The 19,513-nt window shown below is 38.5% G+C and overlaps 1 protein-coding gene across 1 annotated transcript in view; it reads left to right on the top strand.

Annotated features, from left to right (window-relative positions):
- LOC138058875 (myotubularin-related protein 13-like) overlaps positions 1-18,091 on the top strand; it is a 41,768-nt gene extending 23,677 nt beyond the window's left edge. Inside the window, exons 20-38 of the mRNA XM_068904320.1 lie at positions 377-572; positions 790-923; positions 2,413-2,933; positions 4,002-4,267; positions 4,693-4,880; positions 5,375-5,422; positions 5,804-5,923; positions 8,351-8,455; positions 9,067-9,249; positions 9,627-9,872; positions 10,868-11,020; positions 11,379-11,552; positions 12,020-12,100; positions 12,340-12,469; positions 14,642-14,778; positions 14,974-15,087; positions 15,307-15,403; positions 15,500-15,537; positions 16,246-18,091. Coding sequence (XP_068760421.1) covers positions 377-572; positions 790-923; positions 2,413-2,933; positions 4,002-4,267; positions 4,693-4,880; positions 5,375-5,422; positions 5,804-5,923; positions 8,351-8,455; positions 9,067-9,249; positions 9,627-9,872; positions 10,868-11,020; positions 11,379-11,552; positions 12,020-12,100; positions 12,340-12,469; positions 14,642-14,778; positions 14,974-15,087; positions 15,307-15,403; positions 15,500-15,537; positions 16,246-16,338 — 3,024 coding nt within the window. The 3' untranslated portion in view covers positions 16,339-18,091. The remainder of the gene's footprint in view (positions 1-376; positions 573-789; positions 924-2,412; positions 2,934-4,001; positions 4,268-4,692; positions 4,881-5,374; positions 5,423-5,803; positions 5,924-8,350; positions 8,456-9,066; positions 9,250-9,626; positions 9,873-10,867; positions 11,021-11,378; positions 11,553-12,019; positions 12,101-12,339; positions 12,470-14,641; positions 14,779-14,973; positions 15,088-15,306; positions 15,404-15,499; positions 15,538-16,245) is intronic.
- The last annotated feature ends 1,422 nt before the right edge of the window (positions 18,092-19,513 follow it).

Genomic DNA, 19,513 nt, shown 5'->3' with positions numbered 1-19,513 from the left:
CATCAGTCACCTGTAACTTGATGCCAATAGGGTGACCTCAAGGCTTTGTTTCTTTGCAATTTACACTAGTAAAATTAATAATTATACAAATTGTAATAGGAATCTTTTTATAACCATCCATTGTTTGGTTTTTGAATTCTTCAGTTTCTCAGTTTTTGCATTCTTGCTTCTGATTGCTGGGTATCCCATGTTTTCCACACACCTGAAAAACAACAGGTCGGTTTAAAAAAGGAAATCCAAAAGCCACCATTTTTCGGGGTGACTGTTTTTCGTTAATTTTATTGGTTAGGTAAAGTGAGTGGGTGTCGCAGGACTCACAGTCGCTGCCACCTATCCCAACATGCTGTGACTGTCCAATGTTTGTCACTCACCGCAGGCCAAGATCATGAGACCAGCATTGTTGCAAGGAGAGGAAATGCTTAGTGATGGACTGCGTGCATACCTTGTACATGATGGCCGCGATCTAGGGAAGGGAGGTGAACTTGGAGGACCTTGTCTGTTACCAGCAGATGGTGCTGTGTTCTTGACGAATTACAGAGTGATCTTCAAGGGGACACCAGTCGACCCATTTGGTAAGTCAACATAGACATCGTGTAGCTATTTTCTTGTAGTATACATCTTGGGTCCACCTAGAAAGGTAGTTGAGATAATAGACAATCAAGGCTAGTTAAGATAATCGGCACAAAAATGAAGAAATCTTTTTTGCATGCTATTTATAAATGTGGTACAGATGTTAGCTGAGCTACACATTGATGTGACTCAGTATTGGTATATTGTTGACTTCTGCAGCTTCTGAGATGATTGTGACAAGAAGCTTTCCTGTTGGTTCGCTGGTCAAAGAAAAGAAGATTGGAGTGCAGTATCTTCAGCACTTGGAACTATGGCTTCATGAGTGTGTACAGCTGAGATCAAGCACTTTTCAGGTACAGAAACTTCTTGCTTAATTAAAAATTGATGGAGTTCTATCGTCTTAAGGGTTAACAAAGTTATTAATGTGCAGCTCTGTTCTGTTAGTAGTAACCCACTGCATTTTTTTACCATTATGTCCAAAGCTTTCATTATGTCGATGTAAAAGAGTTGCAACTTTTGTTTCAGAAAATGAATGAATCAGTTTGATACAGTAGGCCATGTTTGATTTATCATTATTCACACATGGTTTCAAATGTCTTATCTTGGTCTATTTCTCATGGTTCTCAAAGTGCACCTAAACTCAAATATTTTTTGACTGCAATAATTATAATTATTCTCCCCACCAAAAGCAAACATGTTTTACCACTCTTGTAAACCTCAGAATTTTTCTTTTTATCTGCCAGGCAAGAAACACAAAGTTATCAAAATTAGCAATAGTTTAAACCCATGACCGTTATCTGAGAGGCATGAGTTTATTCTTGATTTTGTCACAAACTGCTTTGCAATGCAAAATTTCTTTGAGACGCTTACTTGCTTTAGTTACAATTTCATCTATGTGTGCATTCCACTTTAAGTCTCTCTGAACATGCACTCAGAGTAACTTGAAAACTTCTACCCTCTCCAACTCCTCGTTTCCAACTCTAATCGAACTAGGTGCATGAATCTGCTGAGATGTCTTAAAACTAATCCACATCTCTATGGTCTTTTTGGTGTTTATTTTCCATTTAATTCCGCTCTGCCCTCGCCTCCATTTTTACCATAACATCATGCATATGACTTTCACTTCCAGTCGGCACCAGTTCGTATTGGGTGCAATCATCAGGGTACTTACAGGTATTGATTGAAACTCCTAGGGGATAGCAGTCATCATTATCGTTGATGAACACGTTAAACAGGGTAGGTGAAATAACCCTGCCTTGAGGAACTCCAGCTATAACCTCTACACCACAAGAAACTACCCCTGGGAGCTTAACCTGCAATGTCCTACAAGAGAAACATCTCCCCCTCCATTCAACCATCAGTGACCACATATCATTTCCAAATGGTGGAAAGTTCTTTGTACACATTCATCTCATGCCATACGTCTGTTTCTTTATTTTCCCACGGCCTTGCTCACATCAAGAATAACACGTCGCACATCGGGGCGCTCCAAGTGGTCATGTGAGCAAGTCGAAATTCAAATGCAGTCGATCATTTTTTTCGGGGTGCAAACAGTTTAGTGATTTCAGTAGTAAAATCAATAATAGACCCTGCCTTTCTCATCACGGTCGGGGGTCCAAATTAATTCTAGTACTGCCAAGTTTACGTGGCTTGCATGGCATGTGCAGAAAAAGGGAAATTCTGGTAACAATGGTGACATAATGTTTGCTTTGGATGGGGAGATGAATGTTAGGAACGAAAAATGTTTGCACTTTAAGGAAGACTTGAGTACAAAAGAAGGTTTAAACTTTTTTTCTGAAGTTTTTATTCTATTTGAGGTGTTCATTTGCATAATTTCAACAGATTATGAAACTTGTTTTTGATGAAGAAGTTGAACAAGAAGCTATTGAGTCATTTCGAAAGAAACTTCTGAAAAGGCGTTCACCCAACACAATATTTGGATCATTTGCATTTTGCGGCAAAGGTATTGCTAGGACGCCAACTTTTGTCATTCAGAAACACATGGAGAGGCAAGGAACTCTTAAAAAAACAAAGAACAAACTTGTAAATGCATCAAGGAGCAAGACAAGCCAATTAAGGGGCTCTCTTCGGAAAAGAAAACATAGGCACATTGATTCAAATGGTTTAGAGACTAGTCGATCCCCAAGTGGATCATTGACAACGGATGATGATGATTCTGTTTTGGACATCAATGAAATTCCTGTCAAAGTAGAACCTGCTGTTGTTCAAGGCGTTGAGAGACTCAGCAAGTTGTCTTATTGTGGGGATTATGCTCGGCTTAAGTTAGGGAACATTGAGAAGGATTCATCTGTGGGGCCTTGGAGGATATGCATGGTGAATGTAACATACACAGCTTGTCGCAGGTAATTCTAAAATCTCAACATGCAACCGGTTTGCATTGATCTGTTGCGGGTGAAATTATCTCAATCTACAGGAGTGTGAATTTGTGTTATTTGTTAACTGTTAAATGAGGAAAAATTTGCCAAAACAGAAAGCTGTCTCTGACTTTGATTTTTTTTACTATAGTGGGTAATAACAGATACATTATGGCTGAAAGACACAATTTGAACAAAATTAAATTAATATAAAGCAAAGAATGCTGTTGCTGGGAGTGAAAGTCCTTCTTGTTGAAAGTAAAGCAAAGTCTCTGCTTACGAGCTAAAAGGCTCATCAGGCCAGCACTTATCTCTGGTTTCATTAGCATGAAGTGACTTGGAGTATTTCTACTCCCCCAAGGATGGGAGATGCTAGTCCATCGCAGGGTTACCCCCAGAATTTCGACGGTACCCATTTATACACCTGGGTGGAGAGAGGCACCGTGAGAGTAAAGTGTCTTGCCCAAGAACACAACACAATGTCCCCAGCCAGGACCCGAACCCGGACCACTCGATCCGGAGTCGAGCACTCTAACAATGAGGCCACCGCGCCTCCTTCATGTTGAAAGGCTTAAGTGTTAAGCATTGACAAGGCAACAGGATACTGACCAATAGATGGTTTTCACCTGACGTCACAGCAGCCATGTTTGTGTACAGAACAATTAAGAAAACGGTCTTTTGGGAATTTGACTCTATTATAATGCAAAACATGAGCCATAATTTGCTATTGTTTTGTACACAAACATGGCCGTCTCCTCACGTGATTGAAAACCATCTATACATGAACAGTAACAACTAACGAAATACTTTAGTCTAAGAAACAGTACGACAAGAAAGCAATGCCATTTTGTGAGAACAAAATAAAAGAATAAAGAATAGTGTGTAATGTTTGATCCATTCACTCCTCAAGCACCCTAGGACTCTGCCAGTCGACAAGTAGAATTGTCTGGCATTAGACAGTGAAATCTGTTTAGTCTCACTTTCATGGGGCTATGGATTAACACTAGTTTAATGATAAAAAATGAAGTGATTAGAAAAGTCTTTTTTTCCTTACAGTTATCCTTCGGTGGTGGTTGTACCACAGAGCATCTCAGACGACAGCATTCTAAGAATAGCTAAAAATCACCGCCAAGGACGATTCCCGGTTGCTGTTTGGAGACATCAGCGAAACAAAACAGTATTACTAAGAGCCGGAGGCATTGAACGAAGCACAATAGGATCAATTATGAGACAGACCAAAAATGTTGGTGGAGGGCATGTTACAAGTAATGCTATATCTTCATCTGCTTCAGTTGAACAGGAGAAATACTTAGCTGCTGTGGGTGAGTATTTGAGGAGTTTAAAGTTGAAAAGTGGCAACAAAGTGGTCATTCTTTAATGCGACAAGTTTGCAATAGTGGTAGCATGAAGTATTTTTTTGTCTGGTATTCACTTGACACACTATCTCAAAATGTGGAGCAATTGTCTAGGAATTACTGTAAAAGCCTGCGTGAGCACAGTAGACAAGAAAGTATGAAAATTCCTGTGACCAGATTCTGCTGAGAATTTTAAATCTATTCATTTCATATTGTTCAGAAGATGACAGCAAAGGTATATTCAAATAATTAATGTTAACTGTACGTAATCTACAGTCTTGTTTTCTTGTATTCTTGTTGCTGTTTTTCCTTTCATTGAGATTCTCGTTTGAGATCAAGCTGTTTCTTTGTTCTTTGGATAATATGAATGCTTCTCGTTCATTTTCATTCAGTGGCAGCCACACCCTTGAGTAGAAATAAGAATATCAAACGCGATAACTCTCTACACCAAGGAATTATTCTGCGAGATGGAATTTTTGCTGACCAGGTCAACAGTGACCAACTTTTAGACAAGACCATTTTGAAGAAAGGTTGGGAGTCTGCCGCATTGTACATCTTTGGTGACAAGTCATTGTTACGGGTATGTTTATTAATTAATTTGTTGTCTTCCAAATTCATTCATCCCTTTTGTTGATAATGTTACTAACAAGTTTGTGCCACGTTCATTAGCATTTGCAATTTTGTAGTTTATAAGTCAATTTTATTAATTTTCCCTGTTTTTTTTTCTGCTGTCAGGCATTGATTCCCATCCACCATTTAAGGTCCAGTTTTTTAGCTGTCATCCTTGCAAAAAATGTTTGTCATCAGTAAAGCCTGGTTTTCACTAGCGACATGAGCATATACACAAGAAACATACAGTGTATGCAAACTCAGTAGTTTGTTGTTCATTAGAGCCTTTTGTTAGAACAATAGACACTAATTAAAAACAAGTAAATGCGCTTGCGTGTGTTCCTTGTACTTATGCTTGCGTCGCTAATGAAAACCAGGCCTAAAAGTGAAACCTATGATCAAGAGTTGAACTGAAGGTTATGCAGAGTAGTGAACTTGGCAAACTAAGTTTATTTTATTCTTTAGAATGTAAAGCAAGAGGCTTATCCAAAGTGTGAATTTATTCCGATTGAGGTAAGATAGTAAAAGTTCCATTTTGAGCTTCTGTAAGGAATTTCAGAAAACTGTTTGTTGCAGAAAGCATGTTTTGTTCGAATTGTTTTGTATTATTCAATTTTGTTTTACTGGAGAAGGGCAAACACTTGTGTTCATGCTGTGAGGTTAATTAGTTTTAAATGCCCACCTCCAACCAACAGGCTTTTCTACCATTTCTTTTTGGTATGGAAATTTGTGTTGCTTATCATGGCAATAAGATTGGATGAATTTCACCTTTGACGGTGTTGTCATTTATGAAAATTGTTCCACGGCACGCAAAGCCTGTCAGTTGAAGGTGGACCTTTAACGGTTATATGGTACTAACTGCAGAACAATAATTTATTATATATACATTTCCAGCTCCCTGACATTCGCGCAGTGAGAGCAAGCTTCAAGAAATTTCAGCGAGCCACTTGCCCCAGTACAGAAACAAGCTCTAGCTTTATTCAGCAAGTTGAAGAGTCAGAGTGGCTTCAGCAGGTAAGCATTGTGAAGGAACATTACATCAAGATATAACAGGGCTCGACACTAACAGTAGCCAACTAGCCACAGGCTAGTAAAATTTCAGTTTTGGCTAGTAGATTTCGAGGTTCCACTGGTCATTGGGGCTAGTAAATATTGTGAAGCAGTGGACTAAAACAAAAAGTATTTCTTATGGACAAGGCAGAAGGAGAGAATAGAAACTAACAACAGAAAACTGTGAGCAGATTCTATGGAATTTACTGCCTTAGAACATAAGTCGAAAAAAAAACTGAAGAAGAAATCAGCGCGGAGTACAGTTTCCCACGGCACATTACGAACGATTAATCGCGTGTGAAATCATGCAGAACTTCTTGGCTGCTGTTTCCATATGCACATAACTCCGTCGCGAACAATGGCAAGCACCTTCAGAGAGCTTGATCACAAACAGTTTGCGTAAATGTAAACACCTTTTACGGTCATCCCCGACCAATCGCCGATAATCACCAATGATCTCAAACAAGAGGCAAGAGATAGAAAATTTTCTATTGCTCTTTTGCCCCCTTTGCTTACGATGTCACGAGATCAATTTGCATAAAGCAATCATGCATATGGAAAACAGGATGGCAAACGCAAAAAGTGACAGTGTGCGGTCGAGCCAACGTAAACTAGTGGTGGGAATCGGTTGAGATTTCACATTCGATCATCAGAAGTAATCAGATTGCCCCAACCGATCGATCATCGATTATAATCGGAAATATCTACCAATAAGCATTCCACATATTTTTCATCTAAATAGACGGCAAAGTGAGCCCTTCCTTCACTTGATGAAAACCAAAATATTCCCACACTTTTGACCTGGCGTTTCCAGGATAGCGAAAGATCTCCAACTCGTCCATTTTAGCCGCCATGTTGGACTCGTCAGCAACATGTAAGCGAGGCATGTCTGAGAGAGGACACTGGGATTGGGGAGAGATTGGGGAAAGCGAAACAAACGTTTTCAAGCCAAAACGAACAATTGTTCATCTTGGATCAGAGGTGACATTATCTTCCTCTGGTGATTTGTAAATACATTTGAGATCTATTTCAAAACTTATTTTGGATGGTAGTGATACTACAAACGCGAAACAGTGAGCTTGTAATTTATGTTTTTTTTATGTTATGTAATTTATGGTTCAGTTGTTTACGAAATGCAAAGCGGCTTAGCATGCCACATCTTTCAAATAAGCGTGAAATATTTGAAGTGACAACAACACAGTGAACAGGGTACCGCCAGGTAAACACGGTCAATCTTAGATAATATCTGCTGTTGTGACTTAGAAGTTAGGAGTCTATGAAAAAAGACAATTCACACAAGATATTAAACGAACATTTTTATTGATTTTAATACTTTTATTTGTCCCCAATAAATTTTTAATTTTTCGGCGACAATCGATTATGAAAAAAGCAAAATCGATTGTCGCGTCGCTTGAACTTTTCGATCAACTTTCGATTATAATCGATCATCGGCCCACCACTAACGTAAACTGTTTGCGACTATTTGCAACTGGGTACGTGTGTATGGAAAGAGGTGACGTGCTTGTTTAGAAATTGAATCCACATATAATTTATTTCAAATTTTAAAAAAAGAGAGAATATGGAGCGACTTATCTCGTTTACTAGGAATGGTGAATCTCACATAAAAGGAGAGATTAACCCGAAAACCATTCAAGCATAAAATGCACGGATTGCTGTTTGAAACTAATAAAAAGAAAATCTTATATGAGGGCAAGTCTGTCCTTTCAAATTTCCTTTATATCTAATTTAAGATATTATTTTCCTGCATTCCGCTGCTTTTGTACTTTTTTGTGATAGTTTTTACAAGTGAATGAAACTGCACATGACGAGACTAGCTAGTGCAAATTTAAATACTAACCTGATACTAGCCATTAGGCTGGTGAGCTAAAAAGTTAGTCTGGAGCCCTGTATGACAAAATAATAATTGAATAGTTGGATAAACTTTCTTTAGGATGCCTGAAATAATTTGTTTTGCATTTAAGCTCACACCAGTGGAGGATGGGCCCTTGGATACTACTGGGGCCTCCATTTTGACTGCTCAACCTTAAGACTACGATGCACCTACATGTACACGTACAACACACATAATTCCTTTCAATCCCTGCATCTCGGTAATGAGCTTCCAGTGATACATGTCCAAGCATCCTTACACAGGGTAATGCTGTAAAAGATAAAGAGAAGGGAAATGAAAAAAAGGAAAAAAGCAAATATGTACCATTCCATAAAAAAATTTAACATCTAGCTTCTTTGATTTTAACTTTTTTTTACATGCAGTGTTTATTAAGACTGTTTGATTTTTAATTATTTCTTTTTAAAAAAATGTTACACTCAGTCACATCTCTGTGAAGGATGAAATTGTGTTAAATGGTCTTGTTTCAATTGTTTCTACAGCTGTCTGCGGTCATGACTGTGGCCAACTGTCTTGTTGATCTCATAGACATCCAATGCTCTTCTGTACTTGTCTGCTTTGAAGATGGCTGGGACACCACGGCACAGGTAACATGTTCATTGCCAGTTGTTTTACAATGTCATTATCTTCATTGTCGTCATCATTATCATTGTCATCATCATCAGTCTACTTCAGAGCTGCTGACCATAATTATGATTTCTCCAACTGCAGGATCCTTATAATTTATACAGGGTTCAAAATTGTGACCAATACAGTTGCATTTGCAAATGGATTTTTCCCCTTTGTGTCTAAGCTATCCGGAGAAGTCGCAAATTTGCGACTAGTCTTCAGCTTCACTCTTTTAAAAATTAAAGGGTTGGCAGTTGCCACTTTGCTGCTGCTTTTGCTAAAATAAATAATAAACAAAGGACAGGAAAAAATGCACTAAAATGCATGTTGCATGTAGAGCATGCTTTTGTCTCTTGTCAAACCCAGTTTCTGGTGTTGTGGCTGTTGCTGCTGTCATTGTTGCTGCAATAGCTCCCTGTTGAGCCTGATGAATTATGGTATTGCTCAAGTTAATGAAGCATAAATTATTAAACAGGCTTGCCAGCATCAATTCTTAACTTTCACAGCATAAGTATTTGGGTATCTTGGTGAAATGGAAGTATAAAAAGGAGCGGCTTTAAAGGAATGCTGTTTGTTGTTCTTCCTACAGGTGCTGTCACTAGCAGAAATCATGTTGGACCATCACTACCGCACCATAGATGGCTTCAAACTCTTAATTGAAAAAGAGTGGCTTTCATTTGGGCATCGGTTCACACACCGTGGAAATCAAATTGCCTCAGCACTGGCTGGCTTCACACCAGTATTCCTGCAGTTTCTGGACTGTGTTCACCAGGTATGTAGTTTATTGTACGAAAGCCATGTGTGACAGCCATACAATAAAAGTCAAAGGGCTTTGCTAGTTTCATAAAGAAAACCTGAGTACAGGTATCTAAGCTATAACTTGTTAACCCTTTCAGCCCCGATAGTGCCAAATGGCACTTATAGATTTTACTCTGTCTAACGCCAGACGATTTTACTCGTCAATGGGGAACCCCTCGGGGCTTAAAGGGTTAAGCTAACAGCGTGAAAAAACTATGTCCCCGTGTAATATATGATTTCAGTTACTTCTTAGAGTACTGCAACATTATTTATCCCACACCATGAAGGAAAGGTATATTTGATGATAATTTCTTTTTTTTTTTTTCTTTTCTTTGCTTTTTTCCCTTAAAGATAATGCTTCAGTTTCCACTGTCTTTTGAATTTAATGATCACTTCTTGAGCACCATTGCATACCATCACGTGTCAATGAGATTCCGCACCTTCCTCCTGGATTCAGAGCATGAGCGATCTGAGTGTGGTTGGATGACTGAAGAAGAAAGCAAGCCAAGAGGAAAATCACTGTGGGATTACATGGACATGCAAAAAGCTAGATCACCTCTCTACTACAACTTCCTGTATTCACCTGACCAGCATAAGGTACATGTCAAATTAGAAGTTTCGTTGTTGTAAATTCTTATTATCAATATACGCGGCCAAATAGAAAATCGGCCTCTTCAAAACACACGCTCAGTGAGCCGCAAAAGCCTGACAGCGGGCTGCTAATGCATTATCAGCCCTACAGCTGATTGGTTCTTGCTTCAACTTTGTGATATGCCTATTATTTATAGACGATTTTACGCATTTTTTCGGTAATTTTAAATAAGTTCACTGGACTGAGTTGATTCTTGAATAGCTTGTTCAATCAACACTTACATGATGATTTGAAGTGACTTTGAATTCGTTATTCACTTAGCTTGTATTATTAAAAGTCACATTCTTGATATCATTTGGCGTTGTTTATTGATAATAATGATAATGACATGACTTTTTTCGGGAATATTGTTTATTTGCGGCCCTTGCGCTTCACGCTCAGGCCGCAAATGACACTACGCAGGCGCAAATAAACAATATTCCCTCAAAAAGTCATGTTATTCCCTTATTAAGTAGCGGTACAACGTACAAGGGTGGGAGGCGTGGTGGCCTCATGGTTAGTGTGCTCGACTCCGGATCGAGTGGTCCGGGTTTGGGTCCTGGCTGGGGACATTGTGTTGTGTTCTTGGGCAAGACACTTTGATCTCACGGTGGCTCTCTTCACCCAGGTGTATAAATTTATGGGTACCAGTGAATTTAATGCTGGGGGCAACCCGGCAATGGACTGGCATCCCATCCAGGGGGGGAGTAGAAATACTCCTAGTTGCTTCATGCTACAAGAAACCGGAGATAAGCGCCGGCCTGATGGGCCTTCAAGGCTCGTAGCAGACTTTACCGACCTACAACGTACAAGGAAGGTCTCATTTAAAATCCCCAACAGATCAGCTTTTGAATAGCATACATATAATTTATTGTACGATGTACTGACTTGTGTAATGAATATGTAATGTTTTAAATTAATTTACATTGTTCATTCTGGTGCAATTTGCTTTTCAATGTAGGTATTACGACCCTTCTGCAAAGTTTCAAATTTGAAGGTGTGGACATATTACACTACAGAGAACTTGTCAACAGGTCCAACTTATGATCTGGAACTGATTAATGACATTACAACCACCACTGAGAATGAGCAGCAAAGTGGGGACGGGAAACAGGTGAATTGAAATGATCACGTCATTCTGTTTTGTGGTTCTATTAAAGTGGGCACAGCTTGAGTTGCTACTGATTTACTCTCCTGTCTTGCCTTCCTTTGCCTATCTTGTCTTTTCGTAGTACTAAACAAGTAAAGAGCCCCTTGCCTTTGGTTCAGGTGGAAAGAGATGCTGGATGTGTGTTTTAAAAAATTTTTTGGTGTGGAAAATTTTTTCCTTGGTGTTATGCTGATTTTATTTTTCACAGAAACAAAATTGTTCTCATTTTCACAATTCAACAGAACATTTTTAAAGTTATGATGTAAGGACAGTGAAAGCCCAACTGAACTTGGCATTGAAATTCTTCAATATCTGTTTGCAGGAAACCTACAGTGGCTGTATGTCTGGTGTCTATGGTGATGTGACTCAGTTTTCGAATGATGAGTGTTCATGGCTGCTTCAGGAGCTGTACAGGCTGGAGGAAGAAGCTGATAAGAAACCCAAGAAATGGGAACATCACTGGCACCACCTGTCACATCCAACCGTAAAGAAATCGGTGCGTACATGTATGTGCATGTGGCCTCGTCATTTTATTTCCGCCCGGATGGCAACATACTACAAATGCACCAGCTTTATAAAAAGCAGCAAGAACTTTCCTTTTCAGTGTGAACATGAACTACCTACTTGAGATAACTTAAGATTTGGGGTTCAGTCTGCTTAAGCTTCCAATTGGCTTAGTTGGTTGAGTTCAACTCCATCCCATCATGCACTAGTTGAAAAGAGCAGGGAACAGAGATCTTTGCTGTTGTTCTTTGTGGGGCATCTGCACAGAAGTTTTGGAGGGTGACATTTCTCGAAGTGCGCATGCTCAGAATGGAAAACTCATACTAGTAGTAGTTAACCTTGTCTTTAAATCTAAAGGTCCCCATTTATTTCATTTCACTTCATTTTAAAGCCAAATACGTCTATGGCGAAAAATGGTAGGAAAAATTGTCATCTCTTTGCTGTCTGTTGTATTTGCAGTGTTTGGCTCTCAACAAAAGATGGTCCAACAACCAACGACTTTTGCTTCACAAGAGAAATACAATGGAGGTGATATTAAAGGTATGCCAATCTTGAGTAGTCTACAATTTGCTTGGTGTGTCTGTAAGTGTTAGAGGTTACAGATGTGTAAGCCATTAAATCTCAGTAGAACCAAATTAGTGATTTAATAGTGATTTTCCCATGGCCAAGCTCTTAAAAACCACACACCTTGTTGTTGTTGTTGTTGTTGTTGTTGTTAGCATTAGCAATAGCATTAGCATCATCATGGAAGTGACTTAATTTGGATACTATCATCTCAGGGCAAGATGCAGTTACAGGAACGAGGAGCCCAGGGCTTTTCACAGCCACACCAATTTGTTCCACACACATTTATGCCACCTTCACATTGTGATGTCTGTTATCAGATAATCATTGGAATCCTGAACAAAGGTCAGTTGGTGGTCTTTTACACCTTGTTCACCTAATTAACCTTTGAAATTGACTAACGGGCCAATTTCTTCCTGGAGTTTTACTCTGTAATCAAATAGACAGGTGGTGATGGCAATAAAGAAATTGATCACTTGAGATAATTTTTCTGATTTATAAACAGATTTTCCTTATAAGAGTTAAAATAGATGTGTGGCTGGAGCTACAATTGTGGCACTCAGATCATAGTTTACTTTATTTCTCCTTATGAAGTGATGGCTTATTTTCATATAATGCTCAAACTGCACCTTACCGTGTCATAGTACCAGGACCATCCATTGTAATATGGACACACTCAGAGTTAAAACAGAGACCGTTTATCGTCTAATCAATATACACTTTATGTATGGTCCTGAGGGAAGCAGTTAGTTTTGCTTTCCCATGAGTCCTTCATCTCGGAAACATCAGGACTTGTGGGAAAACAAAACTAACTAGTTTCCCGGGAGACCAGACATCAAGTGCTTTGTTATATTTAGCCTTTCCTTTCAGCAATCACAGCTACACATCCGGTCTGTGCAACAAGTGCAAAACTGTATCCCGGTCAGGATGCATTTGAGTTTGATTGGGGATACTTGACCAAGAATCAACCAATCAAAGTGCTTGGTTTGTTGAGTGAAAGTCTAAGTGTATAACAATGTACTTTTGTTTTATGATGGAAGACATTTTATCTAAAATGAACACTATAATATAACAACCATTGAGATATTGGAGCATAGTAAAATCAATGAAGAAAATGAAAAGGAAAGAATCAACGTAATAGTACTACGAGTAGACTAACTTTTATGGCAGGTTTCCGGTGAAACTTAAGATTAACCCTTTTCAGTTAAACTACCTTATTACATGAAATTTTCGCGACACGTTAATTTCGCGATTTTACGATGCGCGTATTTCGCGGTTTTGCGAAATTCTTGTACTGTGAATCACTTTAATTTCGCGATCTTTAGTACGTAACACTCTATTTAAAGGCATTTAACTTATCCTTGAAGCAAATAGAACAACTTCATTCACAACATAGTTAGTAACTATGTTCACAATAACGTCAAAATTTACAACAAGAGATGAAGGGACGGGTCTATTTGAGAACAGTTACAAGTTCTAACAATTTCCGCAAGAATTTTACCCTTGTTCGTTAATTTTAGTCAATTGACCATGATCTCCAGAGTCGTTTGTGTAAATTTTGGGATGGAAGCGGAATCATGAAACATGAATCATAGTTTAAAATCTTTTAAGAATCACGAATCTTTGTTTTAAAAACTCGGGAATCATGAATGACAACGACACTGAGGAAAGCTCAACAAAATGCATGCATGAATTAATTACTTCCAATCCAGGGAATGAACAAAATCGCTTTTAAAAATCATGAATCATTGAGGTAAAAGCCAAGAAATGAAGAATACATTTAAACTCGGATGATTTGGCCTCTATCCTCCAATGTAAATGTCTTGGTATGAAGATTTGCAATTGCCTCAGAATAGATAAAAACGTGATTTTGTCAACTTTTTAATGTTAATAAACTCGTCCTTTCTTCTATTAGTATCACCCAACTAGTGGACTAATGCAAATGCTGCATTTTGATTGGCTACGCTACTAGAGGACTATTAGCAATAGCCCTCGAGTAGCCCTCCCAAATAAATATTTTTTTAACTTACATTTGCTAACTTTATTATTGCCTCTTCTGTCCGACTAGTTGGGTGATACTAATACAATTAGACCCTTCGCCCTTAAGGGCCACGGGTCAATAGCCCTTTCGGCTTCGCCTCGTGGGCTATTGACCCGTAGCTCTTGCGGGCTACAGGACTAATCGTTAATTATTGATGTATAGTTATTCACTTAATTTTCGCGTCATGTTATGTTCGCACCACTTATTGTTCGCGTCTCTTTAATTTCGCGATAAAGAAAATCGCGAAATTCACGAAATTAAAGTGTCGCGAAAATTTCATGTAATAAGGTACTCGAAACCTGTTTGCTTTCTGCCATTTTAAATGCTACTGAAGCTGGAAACTAAACCCTATCAAGTTTACACTAGTACTAGCTTTATCATGGCAATGGTACCTTAAGTACGCATCACCTTGAAAGTGATTGGTGAGGGGAAGATATGATTGTAAGTGGAGCTTGTTTCTTTTTGTTTACTTTCAGGGATGAAGTGTACTGAGTGCGGTTACAATTGCCATGACAAGTGTGAGAAACAGGCCCCCTGGCAGTGCAAGAAGCGTGATCTTCCTGAACAGCCTGGCTCTGTTATGACTAAAAGTACCATGAGCATTCCCAGTGAGGTGAGAGGTTACTTTTGTTGTTTTATGTTTTATCTACAATACAGCAATTAAAGAATGAGGTCTCAGAAATAACGAGTTGCTATTTCTCAGTGAAATTCTTGAGTAGGTTTTCTCTGTACTTCCTGTGTCATTATTTTTTGCTGTCACCTAAAGGTGGTTTGAAAGAAAGTGGCATTTATCTTGTTTTTGATTTAGACTGATGCCTCCAACACCAAAAAGCAGCTTCACTGTGGTCGCCTCTACAAGAAAGGTCATCTGCTGAGACAGTGGAAATCCAGGTGGTTTGTTTTGGATACCCAGAGAAATCAGGTACAAAATAACATTTCAAATCATAGCCCTTACTCTTTTTTTGTACACTGAACTTTAAGACATTTCTGTGTCATATGTTAATTTCTTTTTTTTTTTTTTAAGTAAAAGTAAGTGAATGGAGTGATTTTTTTTTTGCCAGAAATGTTATGAGTTGTAATTCTCTTTCTGTGCGTGAGTCCAAGTTACATGTACTGATAATAATTTCTGTATTTCATGTAGCTGAGGTATTACGATGGAGAACACGACCAGCATTTGCAAGGTTTTGTTGACCTTGGAGAGATGATAGCTGTGCAGGCTCTCAGCTCTGTCCCACCAGGTAAAACAGGCAACTCATTTACTAGTTTGTACATATACTTCTGTTGATCAGAAGGAACTAACACATTTACCCATTTGTCTATTTATTTTACTTCAGGTGCCCCTAGAGGTTCACAAAAAGGAACATTTTTTGATGTAAGTTCAAGTGCATACTGTATATGTGGTCTTGCCTGGAGGTTTTGTCTTGGTTAACAACGAATAATGTGGTATTAAGAAGGCAAATGTCAGTTCATGGATACTGAGGCTAAACAGAGCACCCAATCAAAGTTAAATGATTGGCCTGCTAGTTCTTTTTGAGCGTTTTTTCCGGTTTCTTTATGCTTTCTCTGAAAGTCCTTACCATTTTATTCTCCAGTCATTTTAGTATAATCATGCATGGTGCCCTTGTGCAGGGGTTGCTGGTATTGCAAGCCATGCGGAGGTCGGGGCATGTGAATAATTTTTTAGCCGAGTTGGTCACATTGGAGACCCTTCTTCCTCTCAGGCATCTTTATGCAGTTGATTGTTTTTATACCAACTCCCCTTCCCTCCCCCAACTAGGAAAGATCCCAGGAGATAAGAATCTACTGTACGGTTTGTTAGAACGAGTTTCAATGGAGTATCGCAAAACCAAAACCAAATTAATTACTTTGGCCAATCAAAAAGGACGGAGACAATCCAGTAAACCAATCAAAACGTGAAGTAATTACAAGTAGCCGACACAAAGCGGGGGACACGTGCACGCGCGAGCCACGATTGGTTTTAGTTTCACTTCTGGTTGAAAAAATGGTGCAAGAACTTTAAACCAATCACTGAGTGAAGTAATTGAAAACCGCTCTAACGCAATTATGTACTCTGTTACAGCTACGGACAACAAAGCGGGTCTACAATCTCATGTGCGAGACATCTGAAGAAACACAAGCTTGGGTGGAGAAGCTACAGAACATGAATGTGTAAAGAATGTAAATGTCATGTTACCGTAACCATGTAAAAAGAAATGACAAATCCAAAGGATAAATGAAAGATAGTGGAGGCCATTCAAAGGACTCTGTTTAGGGTAATATTGAGAATGATGATTTTTAAAAAAATCCTGGGGCAAGCACCTGCTACAGGCTAAGTAATTTTACGTTCATCCTTGAATTTGAGCCAGACCAATCCGAGGACCACTTATGATCATTTATCTAGAAACGTTCATTGTTTTTTCAACTCAGATCTCAATGATAGACTTTAATACCGTTGTGTTACTTTGTATTATTTGTTTTAGTGGCAGATTGCTTGTTCAAGAGGGTAGATAGTTCTTTCCACCGAGTAAATCACAATCTAGCGAATAAGTGCTATCCCTTTCAAGTAAAGTCGGTCCCTGTATTGCAGAGGGCAAGGACTTTAAGGCCTCAAGGAATACCTCGTTTACCCTCTTTCCCATTTTCATTGACGAACTAATACTATTTTGTATTGTTCTATTGGAATAGTATTCATGTTCTATTTGGTAACCGAGAGAATTTTCTCGGAGATGCTACTGTTTAACAGATGACGAAATATGACTCTCAATATTAATAGTGTGCTAGCAGTAAACGTGTTGCTAAGAAGCAATTGCTGCTATCTTTCCCTAAAGGAGCAATTCAATATTCTTGTTCCAGTGCAGACTTAAACACAGGCTTTTTTTGCCGTTTTGATTGCCACTAAATTCCTTTTTCTTAACCTCCACCGCTGCTCGCATAACACTTGGATTTCTTGAGGCCTTAATCGTGATTTCAATGCAGCTGCAGAATATTTGGCACACTTGGCATTCAAGCTTTATAAGTGAAGGAAGTGTGGCTGTTTTATCGATTAAATGTCTCCATTTAGGGAGATTTTTAAATGAGAGAAGATTGGCTTTATGCAATACATATTTTTTAACAATGCAATATTTTACTTCAGTCAATCGTCATATTCTGTATTTATTACAGTGGAGGTGCTTCATTTAGATTTTTGAAAGTCTTAACTTTCCCTTAGGTCTCATGTAAAAGTATTTCTTTTGAGGGCATTTGGCTAGGATATGAATTTTCATTGCAGGCTAACAGTAGTTTTAGGCAATTTTGCCAGTTTCTTGCAGGTTTCAATCAAAGTAAACGAAAATATTATTAAGAAGCAAAACATTTGTTTTAATTCACTCAAGTCATCTCTTCATTGTTTTCAATTTGCAAATCAAAACATGCAAATGTCACCAGCAGTTAAAGCTAACTACATCTAGTTAGCCTTATTCAAAATGGCAGGCTAACTTGAATTCATGTAACTTCATTCATTCCTCTAGAGTCTCTTGTTTGGTATAAACTTGGGGGATGTGCTAGCTGTTAAAAACTGTGAGAGGCTTGTCCATACTCTGGCTCAACTGATTTTCATCATCAGCACAAATCATTTGTTACATAGTATGCAATTGAAAATGTGAGGGTTTTAATTTTGCTGTCTGCTTCAAGAGTACATTAGATTGATATCAATAATCGAAGAATTGTCAAATTGGAATGTAATGGTATTGAAATCAATTTTACCCAAGGTTAGGAGAATTTACCATAACCACTTACCTTTGCAGCTTTAGTTTACATTACACACTGTACATCTGCTGATGGTTCTTGTAAAGAAGAGTGGTAAATTATTTTTATTTTTTGGGAGTAATGTATTTTGTAAAGAAGTAAATCTTTACAGTACATTAATCGCAATAAAGCCTGTAATTGTTGAGAGTGTTTCCTGTTTTACTCTGTGGATCTCAAGCTTCACTTTGACGAAAACAAACCTTTAGTTGTATGTTATATTAAGAAAAATAATGCACCTGTAGTGCCTCTGTTTGAAATAATGGATTTAACTTGGGTCGCGTTCGATAGACCCAATTCCGGAATAAGAATACGTGGAGTGATGATTAAAACGGAATGTTTGGCGCGTTTTGAAGTAGCAAGGATAATGAACAATCTCGACCCCAGAGCTCTTCTCTTGACTGAGGGAGAGAAGAGCTCTGGGTAACCCTGAAACAAACTGTCTTCTCGTTGGTTTTCGTCAAGAACGATCAAAAGCATCTCTAATTGGTGCATTCATGTCAGCGCGAGGAGTGAGCAGGCGCGGTAAGGTTCAAATAGCCAGTTTTTTGGCTACAAGAACCCGACGGCGCATGTTCCCCTAGATAGAGTTTTCAAGGAGTCTTTATAAGAAGATTTCTACGCCATATATAGTGTTACAATGTTTTCTTGGCTAAAAAAGCTTACCTTGATATTCCTTACCACATCCTGAAAGTTAAGTGCACCTACGGGCATTTTAATTTTTGGTTTTAATGTTTCCCTAATAGTCAATTTTGGGCTCAATTTCTGAAATGTCTCTTTAACTTAGCACGATGCAATCTCAACAATTTTAACCCAAGCAAAAATTAAAGGAGTTTCCAAGCAGTTTTCCACAAAATTCTTTTTTTCAAGGGCTTCTCAAGCGCCCTTGAAGTCCAAAATTAAATTCCAGGGCTTTTTGAGGACTTCAAGGAGTAGCACGAACCCTGATTTATTCATTATATAAGCAAATTGTTGATAGACTTGATGGAAAGTAATTTCTCCTCGCCAGGCAAATTGCACACCCATGCTATAATTTATTTACTAATTCACATCTTGGCATTGTTTGACAAGGGAAACTGCTTTGCTAGTATTCTTTTCACTGACTTCAGTGAAGGATTTGGTTTTCATGCACAAGGATGTCTTGCTAGAAGATTCACGTACGTTTTCTGGAGGTTCATTAGATCTTGGTGGGTGGGGGTCATTCCAGCATTTGAGTCTCTCCCAATCCTGTCGTTAAAAGGGAATCTACATTGTAAACATGAATATGACCCAATGGTCGTGGGAACAATCCTGAGGTCTTAAGGACGGTGCCTACTAATTCAAAGGTATTTTTGCCCCGATTTATGATTATGGAGGAAAGGTAGATCTTCCCAAGTGTTATTGAAATCCAAAAACAAAATTGGGGGTTACCACGCATTTTTTAAAGATAATTCATGAACAATATTTTTATAAAGCTCTAAAATACAAAGCAATGTATGGCGCCCTTTCTCAAATTGAAGCTCAATTATCTCTAAAGAATGCATGGTTACCCCCAGTTTTCTTTTTGGATACCAAGGGTACTTACTAAG

Source organism: Montipora capricornis, chromosome 8 (genome assembly GCF_036669925.1).
Source record: "Montipora capricornis isolate CH-2021 chromosome 8, ASM3666992v2, whole genome shotgun sequence".
NCBI lineage: Eukaryota > Metazoa > Cnidaria > Anthozoa > Scleractinia > Acroporidae > Montipora > Montipora capricornis.
This window is presented reverse-complemented; position numbering and strand designations above follow the sequence as displayed.